This window comes from Theropithecus gelada, chromosome 2 (genome assembly GCF_003255815.1).
Source record: "Theropithecus gelada isolate Dixy chromosome 2, Tgel_1.0, whole genome shotgun sequence".
NCBI lineage: Eukaryota > Metazoa > Chordata > Mammalia > Primates > Cercopithecidae > Theropithecus > Theropithecus gelada.
The window spans coordinates 55,027,530-55,048,004 of record NC_037669.1 but is presented as its reverse complement, the minus strand read 5'-3'; the positions used below and the strand labels follow the sequence as shown (position 1 = coordinate 55,048,004).

Below are 20,475 nucleotides of genomic sequence, written 5' to 3'. Positions count from 1 at the left end.
CTGGAGTGCAGTGGCCAGATCTCAGCTCACTGCAAGCTCCGCCTCCCGGGTTCACGCCATTCTCCTGCCTCAGCCTCCCGAGTAGCTGGGACTACAGGCGCCCGCCACCTCGCCCGGCTAGTTTTTTTGTATTTTTTAGTAGAGACGGGGTTTCACCGTGTCAGCCAGGATGATCTTGATCTCCTGACCTCATGATCCACCTGCCTCAGCTAGGTTTACAGGTGTGAGCCACCGCACCCAGCCTCTTTTTTCTTTCTTTCTTTTTTTTTTTTTTTTTGACAGAGTCTCGCTGTGTCGCACAGGCTGGAATGCAGTGGCGCGATCTTGGCTCACTGCAAGCTCCGCCTCTTGGGTTCATGCCATTCTCCTGCCTCAGCCTCCCGAGTAGCTGGGACTACAGGCGCCTGCCACCACACCTGGCTAATTTTTTGTATTTTTAGTAGAGACAGGGTTTCACCGTGTTAGCCAGGATGGTCTTGATCTCCTGACCTCGTGATCCACCCACCTCGGCCTCCCAAAGTGCTGGGATTACAGGCATAAACCACCGCGCCCGGCCCACCAAATCAGTCTTTTAAAGCCACAGTTAACATTGGGTCAGTTGTTGCCTGAATTTTTACTTGAATCTTCTCCACAGCCTCCTTGCCAGGTCAACTTAAAATATCCCCAGTGACTGAGCAACTACCACACAGCAGCATGTGCCATCATCAGACACGTCAGGCGTGTTGGCCAAGTTCTTCCTCATCCTGAGCCAAATTTTCTCTCCTGGTCCTAGATCTAACCTCTGGGGCCACCTGGAATAAATAAAATTGCTCTTCCTCCCACAGCCCTCCAGCAGAAAAAGACCTTAATCCCACCCATCTTCCACATCATCTCTTCTCTGAACTAAATGTTCCCTGTTGTTTGATTAGATTCTTCTGTAACAAGACTTCAAGTCCCTTGACTCATTCTCAATGCAGAGTTCTTTGTGCCACAGATAGTCTTCCAGAGATGTCTGATACACACAGAATTCTCAACTGGGTTCAGTTGCTTGGATCCAACCTAGACACCCTGCCCCAGAGCAGCTGGGCTGCTGACTGGAAGGGTGTGTAGCTTGGGAGAAGATCACAGCCAGTGGGAACCATGTGGATGAGTGGAGGACGTGACCAGCTTAGTTCCCCTGGGGTGCTAATTCTCTCCTGTTCCTTCTCTTCCTCCTCCCTACTGTCTTCTTCCCTAGGGATATGATATCAGCTTTCTGATCACCAACTTCCACACAGAGCAGATGTACAAACACAAGTTGGTGGACTTTGTGATCCACTTCATGGAGGAGATTGACAAGGAGATCAGTGAGATGAAGCTGTCAGTCAATGCCCGTGCCCGCATTGTGGCTGAGGAGTTCCTTAAGAATGTGAGTAGGGGCCTTTCAGCTTTCCTTCCAGAGGCCAAAGGATCTGGGGGTCATGTTGAGAACTTAGCATCTGGTGGGAAAGGGGTCCAAGCAGTGTGTTTATATCTTCTGAGCTCTCTAGGACCCCTGGGCACAGCAGGTCAGTCAGGTGCTTTGGAGCCAGAGGACCCCAAGTTCATCTCTGAGAGCTACAAGGCGTTTTCTATATTTGGGTGTCTGGGATGTCTCCTAGTCCCTCATAGGAACTTGGACACTCATTTCTACATCTCAAGATGTTCACAAAGGCCTTACCTCTATCTTATTCAAACCCCAAGCGAGGCAAGTGAAGTCTGCATGTGAATTTTCTAGGAATATAGGACAGTTAATCATGTTATAATTCCACTTCTCAAATAGACTTCAGTACTTCCCTTCAGCATGTTTCTCAGGCTTAGTCATGATTCCTTCAACCTGTGTTCTATCACTTGCATGATATCAGTCCTCCAGATTCCTCTTACATTGTTTATGCCTTTCTAATTGAAAGCACGTAGTCATCTGAAGAGGTAGAATTGTTTACATTGATGAACTGATGGCATAGTTCTTAGTTGTTTAGATATTCAGAACATGCCTTCTTTTTTTTTCTCCTTTTTCCAAACAATCTTCGGTTTGTTGATATGTTCCACCCAGAGTGGCTGTGATCTCTAGATGGTAGACTTAGTGTGTACTCCCACTAGTAAGTACACACCCAGTCCAGAAGGAGCTCAGATTCCTAAAAATGGAAATTATACCCGCTTCCCTTGGGATTTAATTATACTGAGGGTGGCCAGTATACAGAGTAGCCATAGTGTGTGCACAGGTCAGCATGGTTGTTCAGCTCACTCAGCTGTGGAGGCAGACCACCTGTGTGTGAATCCAGGCTCCACCACCTACTCAGGCATGTCACTGAACTTTCAACTAAGCCTCAGTTTCCTCAGCTGTGAAATGAAGGTCTGGTAATTAATACTTATCTTTCAGAGTGGTTGAGCATTAAGTGAGACCATGTGTGTAAAACATAGCACCTGGTACATAGTAAGCTTTCCATGTATTGCAGCACTGAAGTTTTATGACCAGGATACTAGGAACCCTCTAGATTGAACTGGAAGAGGAAAATAGCTCTTGTTCCAATATTGGCTCACTCATTTCAACAATCATTTACTTATTTATGATAATTACATCACACAGAATTAGACACCTAAAAAAGTATGTTCACATATCCTGTTTATTACTCAAAACAATCTTTGAGTCAGCTATTATCGCCATTTTAGAGATTAATAAACTGGGGCTCTAGAAGCAAAAGCACCTGTCCAAGGTCCCTCAGCCAGTAAGGAGGAACCAGAATGTGGAGCTGGGTTTTCAGACTCAGAGGTCTAAGATAGTACCATAACCTTTGTCGGGGTCACACATTCAGGTGCATCCAGAGGTTGGGTAGCCGTGGAGTGGGCAGGATGAGGAGCTGCTAAGCACATGCCTCATCTGCAGGGGCTGGCTCCCACACACCTCCAGGCCATTGAGCCCCCAATTTTTTTTTTTTTTTTGAAATGGAGTCTTGCTCTGTCGCCCAGGCTGGAGTGTGGCTCACTGCAAGCTCCGCCTCCTGGGTTCATGCCATTCTCATTCCTCAGCCTCTCAAGTAGCTGGGACTACAGGCGCCCGCCACCACGGCCAGCTAATGTTTTTGGTACTTTCAGTAGAGATGGGGTTTCACCATGTGAGCCAGGATGGTCTCAATATCCTGACCTCATGATCCACCCACTTGGGCCTCCCAAAGTGCTAGGATTACAGGCGTGAGCCACCGCGCCTGGCCAACTAATTCATATTCTTTTAAACACCATGTGGGCCATACAGTGCTCATCTTTGGGCTGGTTTCAGGCATGGACCATTGGTTCACAACCTTTGGTCTCTAAAATGTCCAGGGCTGTCCTAGGCAGCATGGGGGTCCCTTGAGGGCAGAAAACATTTCAAGGGCCTGTCTTGGTTGGAGGATCATCCAGAGCTTGACACAAAAGTACCAGAACCTGGGTCCTTCTCCACTTGGCCCTCTGAGTCCCCAAGCCCCTTGCATGAGAGCCCCCATGCCTAAAGAAAGCAACCCCAGTTCACCAGGCAGGACGCTGACAGGGCTTTCTAGCAGCCTCCATGCCAGGGCACAGGGGAGCTGTGGATAAGCTCCATGGCTGTTAATTTTTCTGCCTCATCTAGTGTTAGGCTTAGGGCTGGTGCCCATAGGTCACTTCTGAAAGCTGGCTGAATTAGAGCATGACCACAAGGTGTCCTGGGACCCAACTCTGCCCATCAGAGATACGAGCACAGTGGCAGCTCAGGTTCATGCACCTCCTTAGAGCAGTCCTACCAGGATGCAATAATAACCACCATGCACTGCCTCTTGGTTCTCTTGACAGTTTTAAACTATCTGGCTGGATCTTGTGGCCTTCCCCCTCAGACTACCCATGTCTCCACGAAGGCGTCCTGGAGTCACTCCCCAGAGCAGCGGCGGCAGCGGCGGCAGGGAGCTGGGTTGGGGTGGGCACTTGATGCGGGAGGTGGGTGATGTGCTTGCTAGCTGGGCAAGAAAGCAGCTGTGGACCTGCCCCAAGGCCACACATGCCTGGTCAGGCTGGCTTCTGATGTTCAGTGCCCTGGGCCGGGACAGATTTTTTTTAACGTCTTGAAACTTAAACTCTGTGCTTGTAGGATACTGTAACCTTTTTGTCTTTTTTTTTTTTTTTTTTTTAAAACCTCCACCTCCAGTGACTGTGACTGGTCCCAGTGATTGTACCTTATTGGTTGCTGTGGGTCTGGGCGGGCCTGGAGCCAGAAGGCGACTTTATTTTTTCTCTCCTATGCCACCCCAGGTGGGGAGGGAGGGAGGTTTCAGACTCCGGTTTCTCTCCCTTACCCTTTTATTCCCAAGCCTCCTTGGCCCCAATATAAGTGGTGGGAACCCTCTGCCAGCTTCCTGAGTTCTGCCTGAAGATGGCCCCCCAGCACTGGTTGGGGACAAGGGCCAAATTGGTGACCACCAGTCATGCCTAGGACCTGGGGCCCAAAAGCCAGGCAACCCCTGACTACAGGGGCCACTGGGTACCCTCCTAGTTGAGAGGGGCCGCTGTTTCGCCTTGTCCGTCAGTGCCAGTGCCTGTGCCAGAGGTTGCGAGGTGAGTCCTCCAGAGCTTCCCAGCCGGGCCCTCCTCCTGCCTGTTCTGGCTTGTCTGCTCCCACGCTAGCTGTCCCTTTTCTGATTCTGGTGGATCCTCCCTCCCCTAATTAAAGTCTCTTTTTGCCCCTTTGGGGCTGCATGAGGTCTTTGCTGTCTGTGTGTATGAAAGGAGGGGAGGTGGGGCTTCTTTTCCCTGAGACTAGATGGCTGGTAATTGTGCCTGGAGCTCCCCACTGGGTGCAATCTCATGATTGGTCCCGCCATTATTCCTACCAGGGGCCCCAACCCAGAGACTCCATTCATTGTAGTCCAGGCACCATTCATTTCTGAAACTGCTCTCTCTGCCTATACAGAGCTTGGGTGCTTTTCATATAATGAACTTACTTGGGCTAAAAAGTAACCTCAGAGAAACAGTGCTCCCATTTGGTGGATAAGGAAACTGTGATTCCAAATATGAGATGTAATAACTTGCCCCAAATCTAGCCAGTGAGCAAGAGAGTAGACTTTTGTCTGTGCCAAAACAGTAATCACCATCCACAAGTGGCTATTTAAATTTTAATTATTACAATTAAATAAAGTTTAAAATCCAGTTTCCTAGTCCCACTGGCAACTTAACAGCTACCAATGACTGTACCATGTATAACAGCATATATAGACAGAGCATATACAACACATACATAGAGATTCCTATCATTGCAGAAAGTTCCATTGGATAGTACTATACCTTAGTAACACCTCGAAGTAAAAAAAAAAAAAAACCCTTGTGTTTGAGTCCTGATTCTTCTTGACAAATTTGGTCAAGTTATTTCTATTTTGTGTCTCAGTTTCTTAGTCTATAAAGTAGAGATAATGAATATGAACAATCTGACATGGTCCCTGCCACACAGGTACTGACAACCGTAGTTGTTCACCAGCCCAGTGGCTGGGGTGTTGAATAATTTCCAGTGTTCATGATGTTATCCTTGCCTTGAAGAGACTTGGAGGTCCAGGAAAAGGGCTAGGTATGTAAAAGGTTCACTGAAGTGTTTTATGTTTAATATTGGAAGTCTGGGGGCCAAGGGGTAAATATAGGAGAGGGTGTCAGGGTAAGCTTCAAGAAGGGTTAACCTTTGAGCTGAGCTTTGAAAAGGGATTCCTCCAGATGGCCAGAGGGGTCTCTCTTGATGGGGTGGACAAGGTGATGTTAAAGGCAGGAGGGTGCGAGGGCAACCTGAACAGCTATTGCCCCTCTCCCCCGCCACCTTTTTTTTTTTTTTCCATTTTTGAGACGGTCTTGCTTTGTCACCCAGGCTGGAGTGCAGTGGTGCAATTGTGGCTCACTGCAGCCTCAACTTCTCCAGGCTCAAGTGATTCTCCCACCTCAGCTTCCTGAGTAGCTGGGACCACAGGCTTGTGCTACCACGCCCAGCTAATTTTTTTGTTTTTGTTTTTTGTTTTTTTTAGTTCTCGCTATGTTGCCTGGGCTGCCTTGGGTGATCCTTCCGCCTCAGCCTCCCAAAGTGTTATCATCCCCTTTATGACATTACCTCTGTGACCTACCTCACTACCCCTCTGAATTAGATGTTCCCTCCTCCAGGGCACATGGCTATGTTCTAGCTTTGCAGTGAATGTTAAAGGTGGTCACAGTGAAACTGGGTGACTAATAGGGTATAGCAGCTGGTCACTCAACAACCCTCACAGGAGAGCATTGCCTGGGTGAGCCAGCCACAACCATTTGTCACGTATCTCTCTCCCAGGGTCCAAATTCCCTAAATCACCTCTCCTGGGGATGTGCTTTTTGGGAAGTCCAGCCATCAGCTAAAGGGGGTTGGGGTCAGCTGGACAGAAAGGTGGGGGATCCACCTTCACTTAAGAGCACATCTCCCCAGTGACTAACAAAGCTGGGCTCTGACCAGGGTACTCTCTTCAACTCTGCCTGCATGGGCACTGCTAGAGTTGGCCTCTCAAACTGTCCCTGTGTGGTCCTTCTGTGACTAACAGGCAACCTTCTGTGTGATAACATACAGGTGTTTAAGAGACAGGCTTTGGAGTCAGACCTGGGTTGCAATGCTGCCTCTGCTCTGTGATTTGAGGCAAATTGTTTAACATCTTGGAACCTTATCTCCCCTGTGACTTTTGAGGATAATACTTTGCCAGTGCTTCCAAAAAGGTTGCTTAGTCTTAGCCTGGGGGCCAGGCATAACTGTTCTGATCTATTACATTTCTTTCACAGTTGACTCAAATGATGATCAGTTTTTCCATTTCCAAGTTCCTGGGGAGGGTGTGCTCTGCACTTTCGTGTTACCCCCATATGCTGCCCTCGCTAAGGACCTTACCCTAGGCCCATCTGCCAGGCCCAGCAGGTCTGATCTGTCCTCGCCAGGCTCCAGCCACTCTGGCTGTCTTGTAGTTCTTAACCCTTCTCGGCTGTTGCTGGGACTGTTTGTTCCCTGAAGTGCTGTTCCTCCCCTTTCCCTGGTGACTCCTGACTCCTCGCATTTACATCTTCAGCTTAAATGTGTCACCTCTTCAGAGAGGACATCCTCTACCTCCACTTTATCTAAAATGCGTCCTCTTCCTGGTTTCACCTCTGCTTGTTCATTGCCCTTATTATACCTGTAACTATTCCCTTCCTTTGTTACTTTTTATTCCCCTCACTGGGCTGTAAGCTCCATGAGGTCAGGGGCCATTTGTTAGCGCCTATAAATACTGTAGAATCGCTCAAACCCCAGGGCCGGTGGCACCAGGAAGTACTGGATAAGGAACCGCGACACTAACTGGGGCTCAGTGCTCTCTTCCGCCTTCAGTGCTCCACTCATCAAGGGTGTGGGTGAGGCCCCAGGTCCTGAGGAAGCCTTCGCTTGACTGCCCCGGGGCCCACCGCAGCCCCCAACCAACCCCGAGGGGTCTGATGGTGCCCAGGGAATGGTTTCCAAGGCAATAGCAAACGGGGCGGGGCTTGGAACGGAGGACAAGGCTCGAGCCTAGGCAGGACCTTCCCGGGAGAGGAGGCAGCGACGCGGAGGGGAGGCGGGATCAGGGGCGCTGGGAGGGCGAGCGCGGCGAGGGGCGCATGCAGGGCCCCGACGCGCCGCTGCTCCTGAGCGCTGGGGAGCTGGGGCCCGGGCGCCGGGTCTCGGCCTCCTGGTACCGCCAGGGGGGCGGCCCGGTGTGCAACTGGCTGCGAAAGCCGCAGCCGCTCGAGCCACGCACCAGTTTCCCCTTGGCCCGCCGCTCCGAGTTCCGTCCACCCAGGAGGCTGCCATGGCCCGGCCCTGCCTCTGCCCAGCCCGAGGAGGGTCACGCAGGCGGTAGATGCCAGGCGGGCAGCCCCGCTCCTGCGCGCCGCCTCGGCCGCGCCTTCAAGACGCTGGTCCCAGGCACCCACGCCCAGGGCGCCGCGGATCCCCGCCCCCTCGGCCCCCCCGCACACCCCGGTCCTGGATGACCCCTCTCCGCAGGATGGTGAGGCCCCGTGCGGCCCGTTCACTCTGGCCTACAGCGGCTGCGAGGACGACAAGATGCTGGGGTGGAGGGAGGGAATGGGGGTCGGGAGAAGAGCGGCCAAGGGTGGACATCCGGATGAAGGCCGGAGGCAGAGAAGAGGCGTGGCTATCGGCGGCGAGAAAAGATCCTGGGCGGAGACCCTAGGCCCAGGCCCAGTCTACCCCGCCACTACTCCGCATCTTTCTGCAGGTTTCCCAGTCCTCTGGCGAGGATCCTCCAAGGCGTCTCACATGAACCGGCTCAGAAACGCCAAAATCTACGTGGAGAGAGCTGTCAAGGTCAGAGGAGGGGCGGGGGCGCTTAGAAAGGGCCCTGGGAGCGGCTCAACCTGTCTCCCTGCGCTGTTTTCTTATATCCTTAAAAAACAAAAGCAAAAGAAAAAACAACAGCAAAAACCCTCAACCACCACACCCATCTTCAACTACCTCCCCATTTACCCCTTCAGCACCAAACTTCTGGGCTCCGTCCACTCTGGTTCCCTGTGATGTCCCACTCTAATCAAGGTGCCTGGTGAGTTCCAGGGAGCCAAACCCAGCAGTGCCTTTCTGTTTTGATCTCGGTTGGGCACCCTGTATCTTTCTACACCGCTGCCCCACACACCCTTCCCCTTGGCTGGCTGACTGCACGCTCCTCGTTTTCCTTTCTCCCTCTTTGGCTGCCGCTTTTCAGTGGCCTTTAAAGGTTCCTTGGCCATTAGTGGCCCCCTGGCCCCTTCCCCAGGTCTGTCTCCTTTGGCTGTGTCCTTGGCTGAGTCCGGTCAGTGTGCTGCACCCCCTCTGTGCCCCTTCCAGCCCAGCCTCAAACTCCACATCCCGTCGATCCAGCCCCCTACCTATCATCTACACCCAGAAAACTTAACAAGCATTTAAAATTCATGTCCCAAACCAGACTTTGATCTTCCTGCCCAAACCTGTTGTCCTCCCCAGTCTCTGGTCTTTCCCATCTCTCAGTTCCTCAGGCCAGAAATCTCATCTCTCTGTTTCTTCACCCACAGGTCTAATCCCATCAGCAAAACCACTTGTCATCTCCACCTCCAAAACGATTCTCAACTCTAGCACCTTCTCCAGTCTGTGATGTAACCACTTTCATTTTAGTAATTGTGATTTCTCTCAATAGGCAAACCATGACAGCCTCCTAACTGGTCTGCCTCCATCCTGTCCCCTCATCTTTTTGCCATACAGCAGCAAGCCAAGCCTGGAAAGACTCCCTCAGTTAGCCTTTTTTGCTCACGACACTGTTAGTATGAAATCCAAGTCCGTTCTGAGGCCTGCAGGCCTTCCACAGTCTGGCCACTGCCTACCTCCTCTGGGGCTTTCCCCATCATTTTCCATGCTCCACTCACTCTGGTCTCCCTTCAGTTCCTTCTGACCTCTCTCCAGCCTCAAGGCCTTTGCACATGCATTCCCCTCTGCCTGAATCGCCATTTCCCAGTTCTGTGCATTCATGGCTTCCTTTCAACCTTCCCTGGCCATGTATTTCTAAGTAGTTTCTCTGGATCCCATTAAGTATGCAGTTTCTGGAGCCAAACTGCCAGGATGTAAATCCCTGCTCTTTTGCTTAACCACTGTGGGGCCTCAGGCACCCTGCTCAACTTCTCTATGCCTCTGTTTCATAGCCAGTAAAATGGAGATAACAGTATCTAATAAAAATGCATAGTATTGGCCAGGTGAGGTGGCTGACACCTGTAATCCCAGCATTTTGGGAGGCCAAGGCAGGAGGATCACTTGAGGCCAGGAGTTCAAGACCAGCCTGGCCAACACAGTGAAACTCAGTCTCTACCAAAAAATATAAAAATTATTTGGCCGCCGGGTGCGGTGACTGATGCCTGTAATTCCAAGACTTTGGGAGGCCAAGGTGGGTGGATCACCTAAGGTCAGGAGTTTGAGACCAGTGTGGCAAATATGGTGAAACCCCATCTCTATTAAAAATACAAAAATTAGCTGAGCGTAGTGACACACAGCTGTACTCCCAGCTACTGGGGAGGCTGAGGCAGAAGAATCGCTTGAACCCGGGAGGTGGAGGTTGCAGTGAGCCAAGATTGTGCTATTCCAGCCTGGGTGACAGAGGAAGACTCCATCTCAAAAAATAAAATAAAATAAATCTGGGCATAGTGGTGCACACCTGTAATCCCAGGTACTCAAGGAGGCTGAGGCAGGAGAATCACTTGAACCCAGGAGGAAGAGGGTGCAGTGAGCCGATTGTGCCACTATACTCCAGCCTGGGCAACAGAGTGAGACCCTATCTCAAACAAAACAAAACAAAAATGCTTAATGTATTGTTAGTAATGCATGTAAGTGCTCAGCACATAGTAGGTCCTCAATAAATAGTAGCCGGGCCGGGCGCGGTGGCTCAAGCCTGTAATCCCAGCACTTTGGGAGGCCGAGACGGGCGGATCACGAGGTCAGGAGATCGAGACCATCCTGGCTAACACGGTGAAACCCCGTCTCTACTAAAAAAATACAAAAAACTAGCCGGGCGCAGTGGCGGGCGCCTGTAGTCCCAGCTACTCCGGAGGCTGAGGCAGGAGAATGGCGTGAACCCGGGAGGCGGAGCTTGCAGTGAGCTGAGATCCGGCCACTGCACTCCAGCCTGGGCGGCAGAGCGAGACTCCGTCTCAAAAAAAAAAATAAATAAATAAATAAATAAATAAATAAATAAATAAATAGTAGCCATTGCTATTAATATTACCGTGCATATTTATTTCTCTACTTATTTATAGTCTGTTTATTTCTCCTACTGGAATATAAAAATTTCCTGATGGCAGTGTCCATACTGTCTGGTTCACCTTTATATCCCCTATGTCTGGTACTTATGCAATACTTGTTGAAGAAGTATCCATCTCTCACCTTGCAGCAGAAGAAGATCTTTACAATCCAAGGCTGCTACCCAGTGATCCGGTGTCTCTTGCGCCGGAGGGGCTGGGTGGAGAAGAAGATGGTCCATCGCTCAGGCCCCACCCTGCTGCCACCCCAGAAGGATCTGGATAGCTCAGCGATGGGTGACAGTGACACCACTGAGGATGGTGAGTGGTTCCCTCCCTTTCCACAACTGTCCCTCCTGAGTCCCTTTTCTTTGGTTCCCACTGTCCCAGGGTTGAGGCCTTATGGACTATGGGGCAGGGAGAGGAAACTCATCAGCTCTGGCCTCTGCATCCACAGAGGATGAAGATGAGGATGAGGAGTTCCAGCCACCACAGCTGTTCGACTTGGATGATTTACTGAAATTTGATGACCTAGATGGAACACATGCTCTGATGGTGAGGGCCCTGGGGGACAAGATGAAGCAGGGGCTGCCTGCTTAGAGGGAGAGCATTGGTGTCCAGCTGGGTGACTTCAGACAAGTCCTTTCTTTCTCTGGGCCACAGTTTCCCTATCTGTAGTAAAAACTGCTTCTTTAAAGGCTGGATAGAGCTGGGCATGGTGGCTCATGCCTGTGGTCCCAGCTACTCAGGAGGCCAAGGTGGGAGGATCACTTGAGGCTAGGAGTTCAAGACTAGCCTGGGCAACATATAAGACTCAGTCTCTACAAAAAAAGGTAGAAAAACATTATCCAGGTGTGGTGGCATGTTCCTATAGTCCCAGCTACTCGGGAGGCTAAGATGGGAGGATCGCTTGAACCCGGGAATTACAGGCTGCAGTGAGCTATGATCGCACCATTGCACTCCAGCCTGGGCAACAAAGCAAGACTCTTATCTCTAAAAAAGAAATAAGTGAATAAAGGCTGGATAGGGCCTCAGAGTCGGGAGGGACACATCAGGCCTGTGTCCCATCTGGCCTGTGGTTCAGAGCTCTGCTAGGTCATACCAGATGCCAGCACAGCTTCCATGCATGGTAACTCCCCCTTCAAATAAAAACCCCATAGTTCACCTTCTTCCTCTGCTCTTGGTAAGTGAAGGTAAGAAGGAAGGACTTAAAAAGCTCTGGAAGAGGCGGAGTGGGGTGGCTTATGCCTGTAATCCCAGTACTTTGGGAGGCCGAGGCGGGCGGATCCCTTGAGGTTAGGAGTTCAAGACCAGCCTGGCCAACATGGTGAAAACCCATCTCTACTGGAAAAAAAAAAATACAAAAAAAAATTAGCCGGGTGTGGTGGCAGGCACCTGTAATCCCAACTACTCAGGAAGCTGAGGCAGGAGAATTGCTTGAACCCAGGAGGTGGAGGTTGCAGTGAACTGAGATCACGCCACTACATCCCAGCCTAGGCGACAGAGTGAGACTCTGTCTCAAAAAATAAAAATAAAAAATAAAATAAAGGCTGGGCACAGTAGCTCACGCCTGTAATCCCAGCACTTTGGGAGGCCGAGGCTGATGGATCACCTGAGGTCAGGAGTTCAAGACCAACCTGGCCACTATGGTGAAACCCTGTCTCTATTAAAAAAATATAAAAATTAGCTGGGTGTAGTGGTGTATGCCTGTAATCACAGCTACTTGGGAGGCTGAGGCAGGAGAATTGCTTGAATCGGGGTAGCGAAGGTTGCAGTGAGCTATCACGCCACTGCACTCCAGCCTGGGCGACAGAGCAAGACTCTTTCTCAAAAATAAAATAAAAATACAAAAATTAGCCAGGCGTGGTGGCGGGCACCTGTAATCCCAGCTACTCGGGAGGGTGAGGCATGAGAATTGCTCGAACTTAGGAGATGGAGGTTGTAGTGAGCTGAAATCGCACCACTGCACTTCAGCCTGGGTGACAGAACAAGCGATAACTCCATATGGAAAAAAAAAAAAAAGCTGAAAGAGTTGGGTGTGATGATGTGGAGGACATGCATGTTGAGGTGAGGGTACTTGGGTTTCCATCTTGGTAGTGCCACTTACTGAGGTCAACTATATAAAATTGCCATTTCTGGCCGGGGGTGGTGGGTCACGCCTGTAATCGCAACACTTTGGGAGGCCAAGGTGGGGGGCTTATTTGAGGTCAGGAGTTCGAGACCAGCCTGGGGAACATGGTGAAACCCCGTCTCTACTAAAAATACAAAAAAAAAAAAAGTTGTCTGGGTCTGGTGGCACACACCTGTAATTCCAGCTACTAGAGAAGCTGAGGCAGAAGAATCACTTGAACCCAGGAGACGGAGGTTGCAGTGAGCCAAAATCACGCCACTGCACTCCAGCCTCGGCGACAGAATCTGACTCCATCTCAAAAAAAAAAAAAAAAAAGCCATTTCTCTATGTCAGGAATGGCTGAATATTGGCAGCTTCATATGGGTCAATCTCATGAGCCCTTGGGCAAGTCACTTGCCTTCCTATGCCTCAGTTTCCTCATCTGCAAAATAGAGATTACCTTAGCACCTACCACGTAGAATTGTGGTGAACCTTGAATAAACTGACATGGGAAGTGCTTAGAGCAGGGCCCAGCATGTGCTGACATTGGTTATGAATAATTATCCCACCTCCCAGAATTGTAGGAAGGATGGAGAGAGGTGGGGTCCATGAGAGAGCCTTTGTCACAGGCTGTGTGCCCATCAGCTTGGAGTCACCGTCCTGCCCCTGGGCAAGTCACTGATGACCATGGGCCAGAACAAAGTGTGACATTCAGTTGTGCAGCTTTGTCACTGCTTGGGGACACCCTTAGGGGCCCTGCCTCCTCAGCGGCTAACTCCATAGGTGGGTCTATGTCTCAGTCTTTGGAATTTGCCGTGGTTTGATGAGGCTAATGCCAACTCCTTCTTCTCACGCTGCCACCGCCTGGGGGCTGAGAATGACAAGCCTCATAGGACACCTTAAGCAGTGACAAAGGGAGGCAGAAGGGAGTCTTTGGCATCCCTAAGGCCAAAAGGAACCTGAAAGGCTGGCTTGGCCTCTGCCCACCTGTGCCCTGGAGGAAGAGAAATCTTGACTTACACAAAGATGATGTGTGGGTTAGAGTCCACCTTGGAAGCATCCTCTCCTTCCTGTTCACCCACCCTGCTCAGCAGGGCAGGGAGAGGCTGCCTTAGGCCCTGCTACCCACACTGGCCTCTGTGTTTCTGTCTCCTCCCTGTCTCCCCAGTCCCGCATGGTTCAGAATGAGACCCCCTACTTCATCTGGACCACTCGGCGGGATGTGCTCGACTGTCGCTTCCTCTCCAAGGATCAGATGATAAACCACTACGCCCGGGCTGGCTCCTTTACCACAAAGGTGGGCTCCCTAGAGGAGCAGGCAGGGCAGCCTCCAACTCCCCACCCTTGGGCTGGCAGCCCTCCTCCCTGCTCTCCTTGTTAGTAAGAGGAAGTTCTCAGGGCAAGGGGAAGTATATAATTCAGAAGATTTGGAGTCTGACCAGCATCTGGCTGGTTCAAATCCAGCCCCTGCACCGTATCTGGCATGTGTAGATATAGTGACTAAAATGGGCTCCGGCATTCAAAGGGGTCTGGAGGTAGAACAATCACCAAACCCAATGATAGTGAGCAAGCAGACTCTTAACCTCCTAAGCAGAAGATATCTGGCTAATGAACCCATTCTGTCTTACTTGGGTTTCTTTTTTTTTTTTTTTTTTTTGAGTGGAGTCTCACTCCATCTCCCAGGCTGGAATGCAGTGGTGCAATCTCTGCCCACTGCAATCTCTGCCTCTCAGGTTCAAGCAATTCTTCTGCCTCAGCCTCCTGAGTAGCTGGGACTACAGGTGCGTGTCACCACACCTGGCTGATTTTTGTATTTTTTAGTAGAAATGGGGTTTCATCATGTTGGCCAAGCTGGTCTTGAGCTCATGACCTCAGGTGATCCACTTCAGCTTCCCAAAGTGCTGGGATTACAGGCATGAGCCATCATGCCCAGCCTTACCTGGGTTTCTTAGCAAGTGACTTCACCTCTCTGAGCCTCAGTTTTCTCATCTTTCAGTGAGAATACCAGTAAGGACTGTCTTCTGGGATTGTGGCAAGGATGAAGGGCTTTATAATAATGACCTGCCATTATATTATTGGTGTGGGTTAGGAAGGATTCTAGAAGAAGCAGCTCTTGTTTTGTTCTATTTTTAAGAGGTGAGGTCTTGCTATGTTGCCCAGGCTGGTCTTGGCCTCAAGCAGTCCTCCTACTTCAGTCTCCCAGAGTGCTGGGATTACAGGTGTAAGCTACTGCGCTTGGCCTTGGCAGCTCTTTAAGAATGTGAAAGGGTGGGCCAGGCGCAGTGGCTCACGCCTGTAATCTCAGCACTTTGGGAGGCCGAGGCAGGCAGATCACAGGTCAGGAGATCGAGACCATCCTGGCTAACACGGTGAAACACCGTCTCTACTAAAAATACAACAAATAAGCCGGGCATGGTGATGGGTGCCTGTAGTCCCAGCTACTCTGTAGGCTGAAGCAGGAGAATGGTATGAATCTGGGAGGCGGAGCTTACAGTGAACTGAGATCGCGCCACTGCACTCCAGCCTGGGCAACAGAGCGAGAGTCCATCTCAAAAAAAAAAAAAAAAAAAATGTGAAAGGGTGGACAGGAGGGACGTCAGGCATTCTTGGCAAAGGACGCTGCCCAGGCAAATATATGGTGATAGATGTGAGCAACTCAGACCTTGCAAGTGGGGCCAAGGCTCTGAGAGCATATCCAGTTGGGGTCTTTCTGAGCTGTCTGGGTGTGTGCTGAGTGTGGGCAGTCCCGCCCTGCCCTCTCAGCACTAACTCCGTAGGTGGGTCTATGTCTCAATCTCCGGAATTTGCCGTGGTTTGATGAGGTTGATGCCAATTCCTTCTTCCCACGCTGCTACCGCCTGGGGGCTGAGGATGACAAAAAAGCCTTCATAGGTAAGAAGACCCCCAGCCCCATGCCTGGACCTCAGGCTGACGGAGCAGGGCTGAAGCTCTTCATGTCCTCGTCTGCCCCAGCAGATTTCCTTTTCCACCCTCAATCCTTATCCTTCCCTAATGTGCCCTCCCTTAATGAGCCTCTTAGCTTGGTCAACTCTGACCTCCAGAAAAGCTCAGGTAGCTTGGCTTATATTCTAGAGCAGGTTCTAAAAGTTGGTCAGTCCCTTGAGTTTGGAATCCAGAACAGATTCCAGGCTTATATCAAGTTCCACTTGTTGAATTGGGTTCCAAAAAAGGCTGCAGGCTTTGGGTTTCTAAGGCAGACTAGGTTCCAATTCCACAATATGTTCTAAATTCAGGTTAGAATTTGGATCCAGATTCTATGCTAGGTTTAAATTACATTCAAAATCTGAAATATGATATAGTCTGGTTCTCAGGATAGAATAAGTATCAAAAGTAGGTGATGAACAGAAGAAATAAATCAGACAATGGGTCCAAGCCAGATTCTGAAGGCAGAATATGATCCAGGTCAGGTCAGATTTGGGGTCTGGTTCCACAACTCAAACAGGAGCAAGTCCTTTTTTTTTTTTTTTTTTGAGACGGAATCTCACTCTGTCACCCAGACTGGAGTGCAGTGGCTCGATCTTGGCTCACTGCAAGCTCCGCCTCCCGGGTTTATGCCATTCTCCTGCCTCATCCTTCCCAGTAGCTGGAACTACAGGCGCCCGCCACCACACCCAGCTAATTTTTTGTATTTTTAGTAGAGACGGGGTTTCACTGTGTTAGCCAGGATGGTCTCGTTCTCCTGACCTCGTGATCCACCTACCTTGGCCTCCCAAAGTACTAAGATTATAGGCATAAGCCACTGTGCATGGCCTGAAACAGGAGCAAGTTCTAAACTCAGGCTCTAGAGTCAGAAAAGGTAGAGTCAGGTTCTGGATCCAAAATGGGGCAAGTCATGATCAGGTTCTGGAACCAGAACAGGCCTCAAGCCTAGGGGCTGAGCAGGGTATCCCCTGGCCTGGGAGCAGAGGACTTCTGGCTGACAGCTGCCCGCAACGTTCTCAAGCTGGTGGTGAAGTCTGAGTGGAAGTCATACCCTATCCAGGCAGTAGAGGAAGAGGCGTCAGGTAAGTACTGTGATTACCTCCACTCTCCCACCCATTTATCCTCCACCCATCTGCCCTTCCACCTATCTGCCCTTCTACCTATCTACTCATCCACCCACCTACTGGTTCATTCACACATCTGTGTATGATTCACATCTACCCATCTATCCATCCATCCATCCATCCATCCATCCACTCATCCATTCACCTATGTACCCACTTATTTACCCACTCTCTGATCTACCGATTCACCCACCCACACTTCCATTCATCCTTCCATCCTCCCACCTGTCACCCATTGTTAATCTCTTCATTCATCTACCTGACGTCAGCTCCATACTCCCCATCCATCTATCCACTCCCTGCCTACCTATCCTTCCACAGATCCATCTACCCATCTACCTACCTGCTATTCCATTCTCCTGTCTACTACCTATCTGTCCTCCAGTCCATCCACTCATCCATTTTTCTGTCCCAGGTACCTAGACACTTGTCTTCCCATCCATTTGTTAGTTGATCCACTCCTCATTCCGCCCTCCCGTGGGCCTGGCATGTGGCCAAGCACCCTGGAGAGGGGAGACTAAGAAGACATGGTCCGTCCCTGCCTGTGAGGAGCTCAGGTCTCTGAGGAGGAGGAAGCAGTGAAACTGGGCTTTACACATGGCCCGAGAACAGCTTAGGCCTGAACATAAGGAAGAGCTTGGAGTGGAGGGGGACACAGAGGAACCCTCACTATCATTGCATGCCAGCCCAACCACTGCCTGCCCTTTCCCTTTCTGGATTTAGCTCATGCCTCCAGGCTCCTAGTCCTGTAATCCAGGGACCCATCAGTGAGGGATTCAGGGAAGTAGAGGCAGCTCTCCAGGAAGGAGGAAAATCCCTGCCTCTTCCAGAGGGAGACCTCCCCATTGCTGTCTCTTGCATGTGTCACGTACAGGGAAGGCTTGGTTGTGTGCCAGGATAAGGGGCAAAAGGGCCTCGGGTGTGGCTAGAGACCCCGTGCTTAAGCTTTTATGGTATAGGTCAGGCTGCAGGGGTCTGAGGGCCTCAGCTGTATATCAGGGTCTTCAGTGCACTGCGATGTTCCGGGTGAGTCAGGTCTGTGGATGTGCATGGGGGTCTTCTGAAGGGTCAGTTTCTGTAATCACTTTCAGGTGTGTCAGGGCCTTGTGCAATAACAGTGCACACAGAGGTTAGTGCTTCTGTGGGCTAAGGGTTGTAGCTCTGTGTCAGGATTCTGGGAGTGGGTCTGGATTTCTGGTGTGTGGACTTAAGAAGCTGTGTCAGACGTGGGGGAGGGGTATTCATGTATAACGGGGTTCACATAGGCCAAGGCTCCCAGGTGCATTTTAGGCAGAGCCTCAGGTGTCTTACAGGTCCCAGGGGCAGAGAGGCTATAGGTGCTGTCAGAGGACTTGGGGACATTTAGGGCAGAGTCTTAAGTGAGTGACAGGTCCTGGGACAGTGGGAGCCAGGGGCAAGTGCTAGAGTTGCAGTGAATTTAGAGCAAAGCCTCAGCTAAGTGACACATCCCAGGGCAGTAAGGGATCTATCTAGGTACGTGCTGGGCTGCATGTAAGTGACAGGCCTCAGGACAATGGGGGCTGTGGCATGTGTCAGGTTACCTGCCTGGATATGGGATCGTGACAGGCCCCTCCCTATGTGCAGGAGACAAGCAGCGCAAGAAACAGGAGAAAAACCCAGTGTTGGTGTCCCCAGAGTTTGTGGATGAAGCTCTGTGTGCGTGCGAGGAGTACCTTAGCAACCTGGCCCACATGGACATCGACAAGGACCTGGAGGCCCCACTGTACCTCACCCCTGAGGGCTGGTCCCTCTTCCTCCAGCGCTACTACCAAGTGGTCCAGTGAGTCCCCTGCAGCTGGGACTTTGGGCTGTGGGCAGGTGTTTAGGGACAGGCCCTTTCTGTCTCGGGCAGCCCCCACCCCTTCCCCAAGCCTCCCGCTCATTTACCCTGCTGTTCTTCTGCTCGGGAACCCTCAAGGACTCCCACTGCCTCCATGATAGGGTCTGGGCCACTCTTCTTGGTTCTTGGCATAGCATAGTCTCTAAGAGCATGGCTTGTGCCACCAAATGGACAGCACATTGCCCAAAGTGTGTGTTGTATGGATGTTAATTCTCCAGGAAGTAAATAGATTTTATGGAAAAAGGGCTTTTGTGGTCCATCACATTTGGAAAACACTGGATTAAGCAGTTAATTAAAGAGGCTTCCCTGGGGCAGTACTCTTCAGAACCTCTGGGTGGTGTAAGCCTACAGAGTGTATCCTGTATACTCTCTCTGTAGGCTCCCACCCTGCCCTGCCTCCCACCAAGCATCCTGAGGGGCCGTGCTTTCTTTTTTTTTTTTTTTTTGAGACGGAGTCTCGCTGTGTCGCCAGGCTGGAGTGCAGTGGCACAATCTCGGCTCACTGCAAGTTCTGCCTCCTGGGTTCACGCCATTCTCCTGCCTCAGCCTCCCGAGTAGCTGGGACTACCTACAGGCGCCCGCCACCACGCCCGGCTAATTTTTTATATTTTTAGTAGAGATGGGGTTTCACCATGTTAGCCAGGATGGTCTTGATCTCCTGACCTCGTGATTCGCCCTCCTCGGCTTCCCAAAGTGCTGGGATCACAGGTGTGAGCCACTGCGCCTGGCCTGGGGCAGTGTTTTCTGAACACACTTTGGAGAAAGGTTCTCAGGCGGGGGAAGGGAGGATCAAGGTGAGCCTGGTGCTGCTTTAGGGAGATTCCATTCAGGAGAAGCATGCAGGAGCGACTGGAGGGAGAACAGCCCGGAAGGCAGAACACACAGTAAGCATTTTTTGAGCAACTCCAATGTGCCAAGCATTGTGCCAGGTACCAGAAATGAAGCGTAGCCCCTGTTCTCAACGGGGACACAGCTCAAGGTTTGAGACCTGCAGGAAGCCAAGTGGGAGTGCTAGGAATCTCAGCTGGGGTGGTGGTAATGGAAAGAAATTGACAGATTTAATTACTCAATAGGGGAAACTGAAGAACAGAAACAAATGGACAGATTTAATTACTCAATAGGGGAAACCGAAGAACTAACGAATGACATGAGCAGCAGATCCACGTCATTAGCAAGTAATTCATTGCATCTTTTCTAAATGTCAGGAAATAACTTAGGTGACCCAATACTTTCTCTTTAGCTACTGGAAAATGTAACGCTACCCATCTTAAATTAAGAATTATCAAGGCAGCCAGACGTGGTGGCTCACACCCGTAATCCCAGCACTTTGGGAGGCGGAGGCGGGCAGATCACTTGAGGTGAGGAGTTGGAGACCAGCCTGGCCAATATGGCGAAACCCCATCTCTACTAAAAATACGAAAATTAACTGGCCTGGTGGCACATGCCTGTAATCCCAGCTACTCAGGAGCCACTCAGTAGTGTGAGCCACTGCACTCAGCCTAATTCGTTCAATATTTACTGTTAATGCTTCTCAACTTTTTAAAAAAGCAAATCTACTCGGGGCGGTGGCTCATGCCTGTAATCCTAGCACTTTGGGAGGCCAAGGCTGAGACAGGAGAATTGCTTGAATCCGGGAGGCAGAGGTTGCAGTGAGCCGAGATCGTGCCACTGTACTCCAGCCTGGGTGACAG

The 20,475-nt window shown here is 50.8% G+C and overlaps 2 protein-coding genes across 5 annotated transcripts in view; both read left to right on the top strand.

Annotated features, from left to right (window-relative positions):
- ARPC4 (actin related protein 2/3 complex subunit 4) overlaps nucleotides 1-4,705 on the top strand; it is a 16,540-nt gene extending 11,835 nt beyond the window's left edge. For all 4 annotated transcript variants that reach the window (XM_025375988.1, XM_025375986.1, XM_025375987.1 and 1 more), the window contains exons 5-6: nucleotides 1,217-1,387; nucleotides 3,802-4,705. In XM_025375988.1, coding sequence (XP_025231773.1) covers nucleotides 1,217-1,387; nucleotides 3,802-3,807 — 177 coding nt within the window. In that variant the 3' untranslated portion in view covers nucleotides 3,808-4,705. The remainder of the gene's footprint in view (nucleotides 1-1,216; nucleotides 1,388-3,801) is intronic.
- A 2,886-nt stretch (nucleotides 4,706-7,591) lies between these two features.
- TTLL3 (tubulin tyrosine ligase like 3) overlaps nucleotides 7,592-20,475 on the top strand; it is a 28,195-nt gene continuing 15,311 nt past the window's right edge. The window contains 8 exon segments of the mRNA XM_025375973.1: nucleotides 7,592-7,959; nucleotides 7,961-8,003; nucleotides 8,235-8,323; nucleotides 10,899-11,067; nucleotides 11,204-11,301; nucleotides 15,634-15,748; nucleotides 16,783-16,881; nucleotides 18,529-18,724. Of these exon segments, the coding sequence (XP_025231758.1) occupies nucleotides 7,612-7,959; nucleotides 7,961-8,003; nucleotides 8,235-8,323; nucleotides 10,899-11,067; nucleotides 11,204-11,301; nucleotides 15,634-15,748; nucleotides 16,783-16,881; nucleotides 18,529-18,724 (1,157 nt within the window). The 5' untranslated portion in view covers nucleotides 7,592-7,611.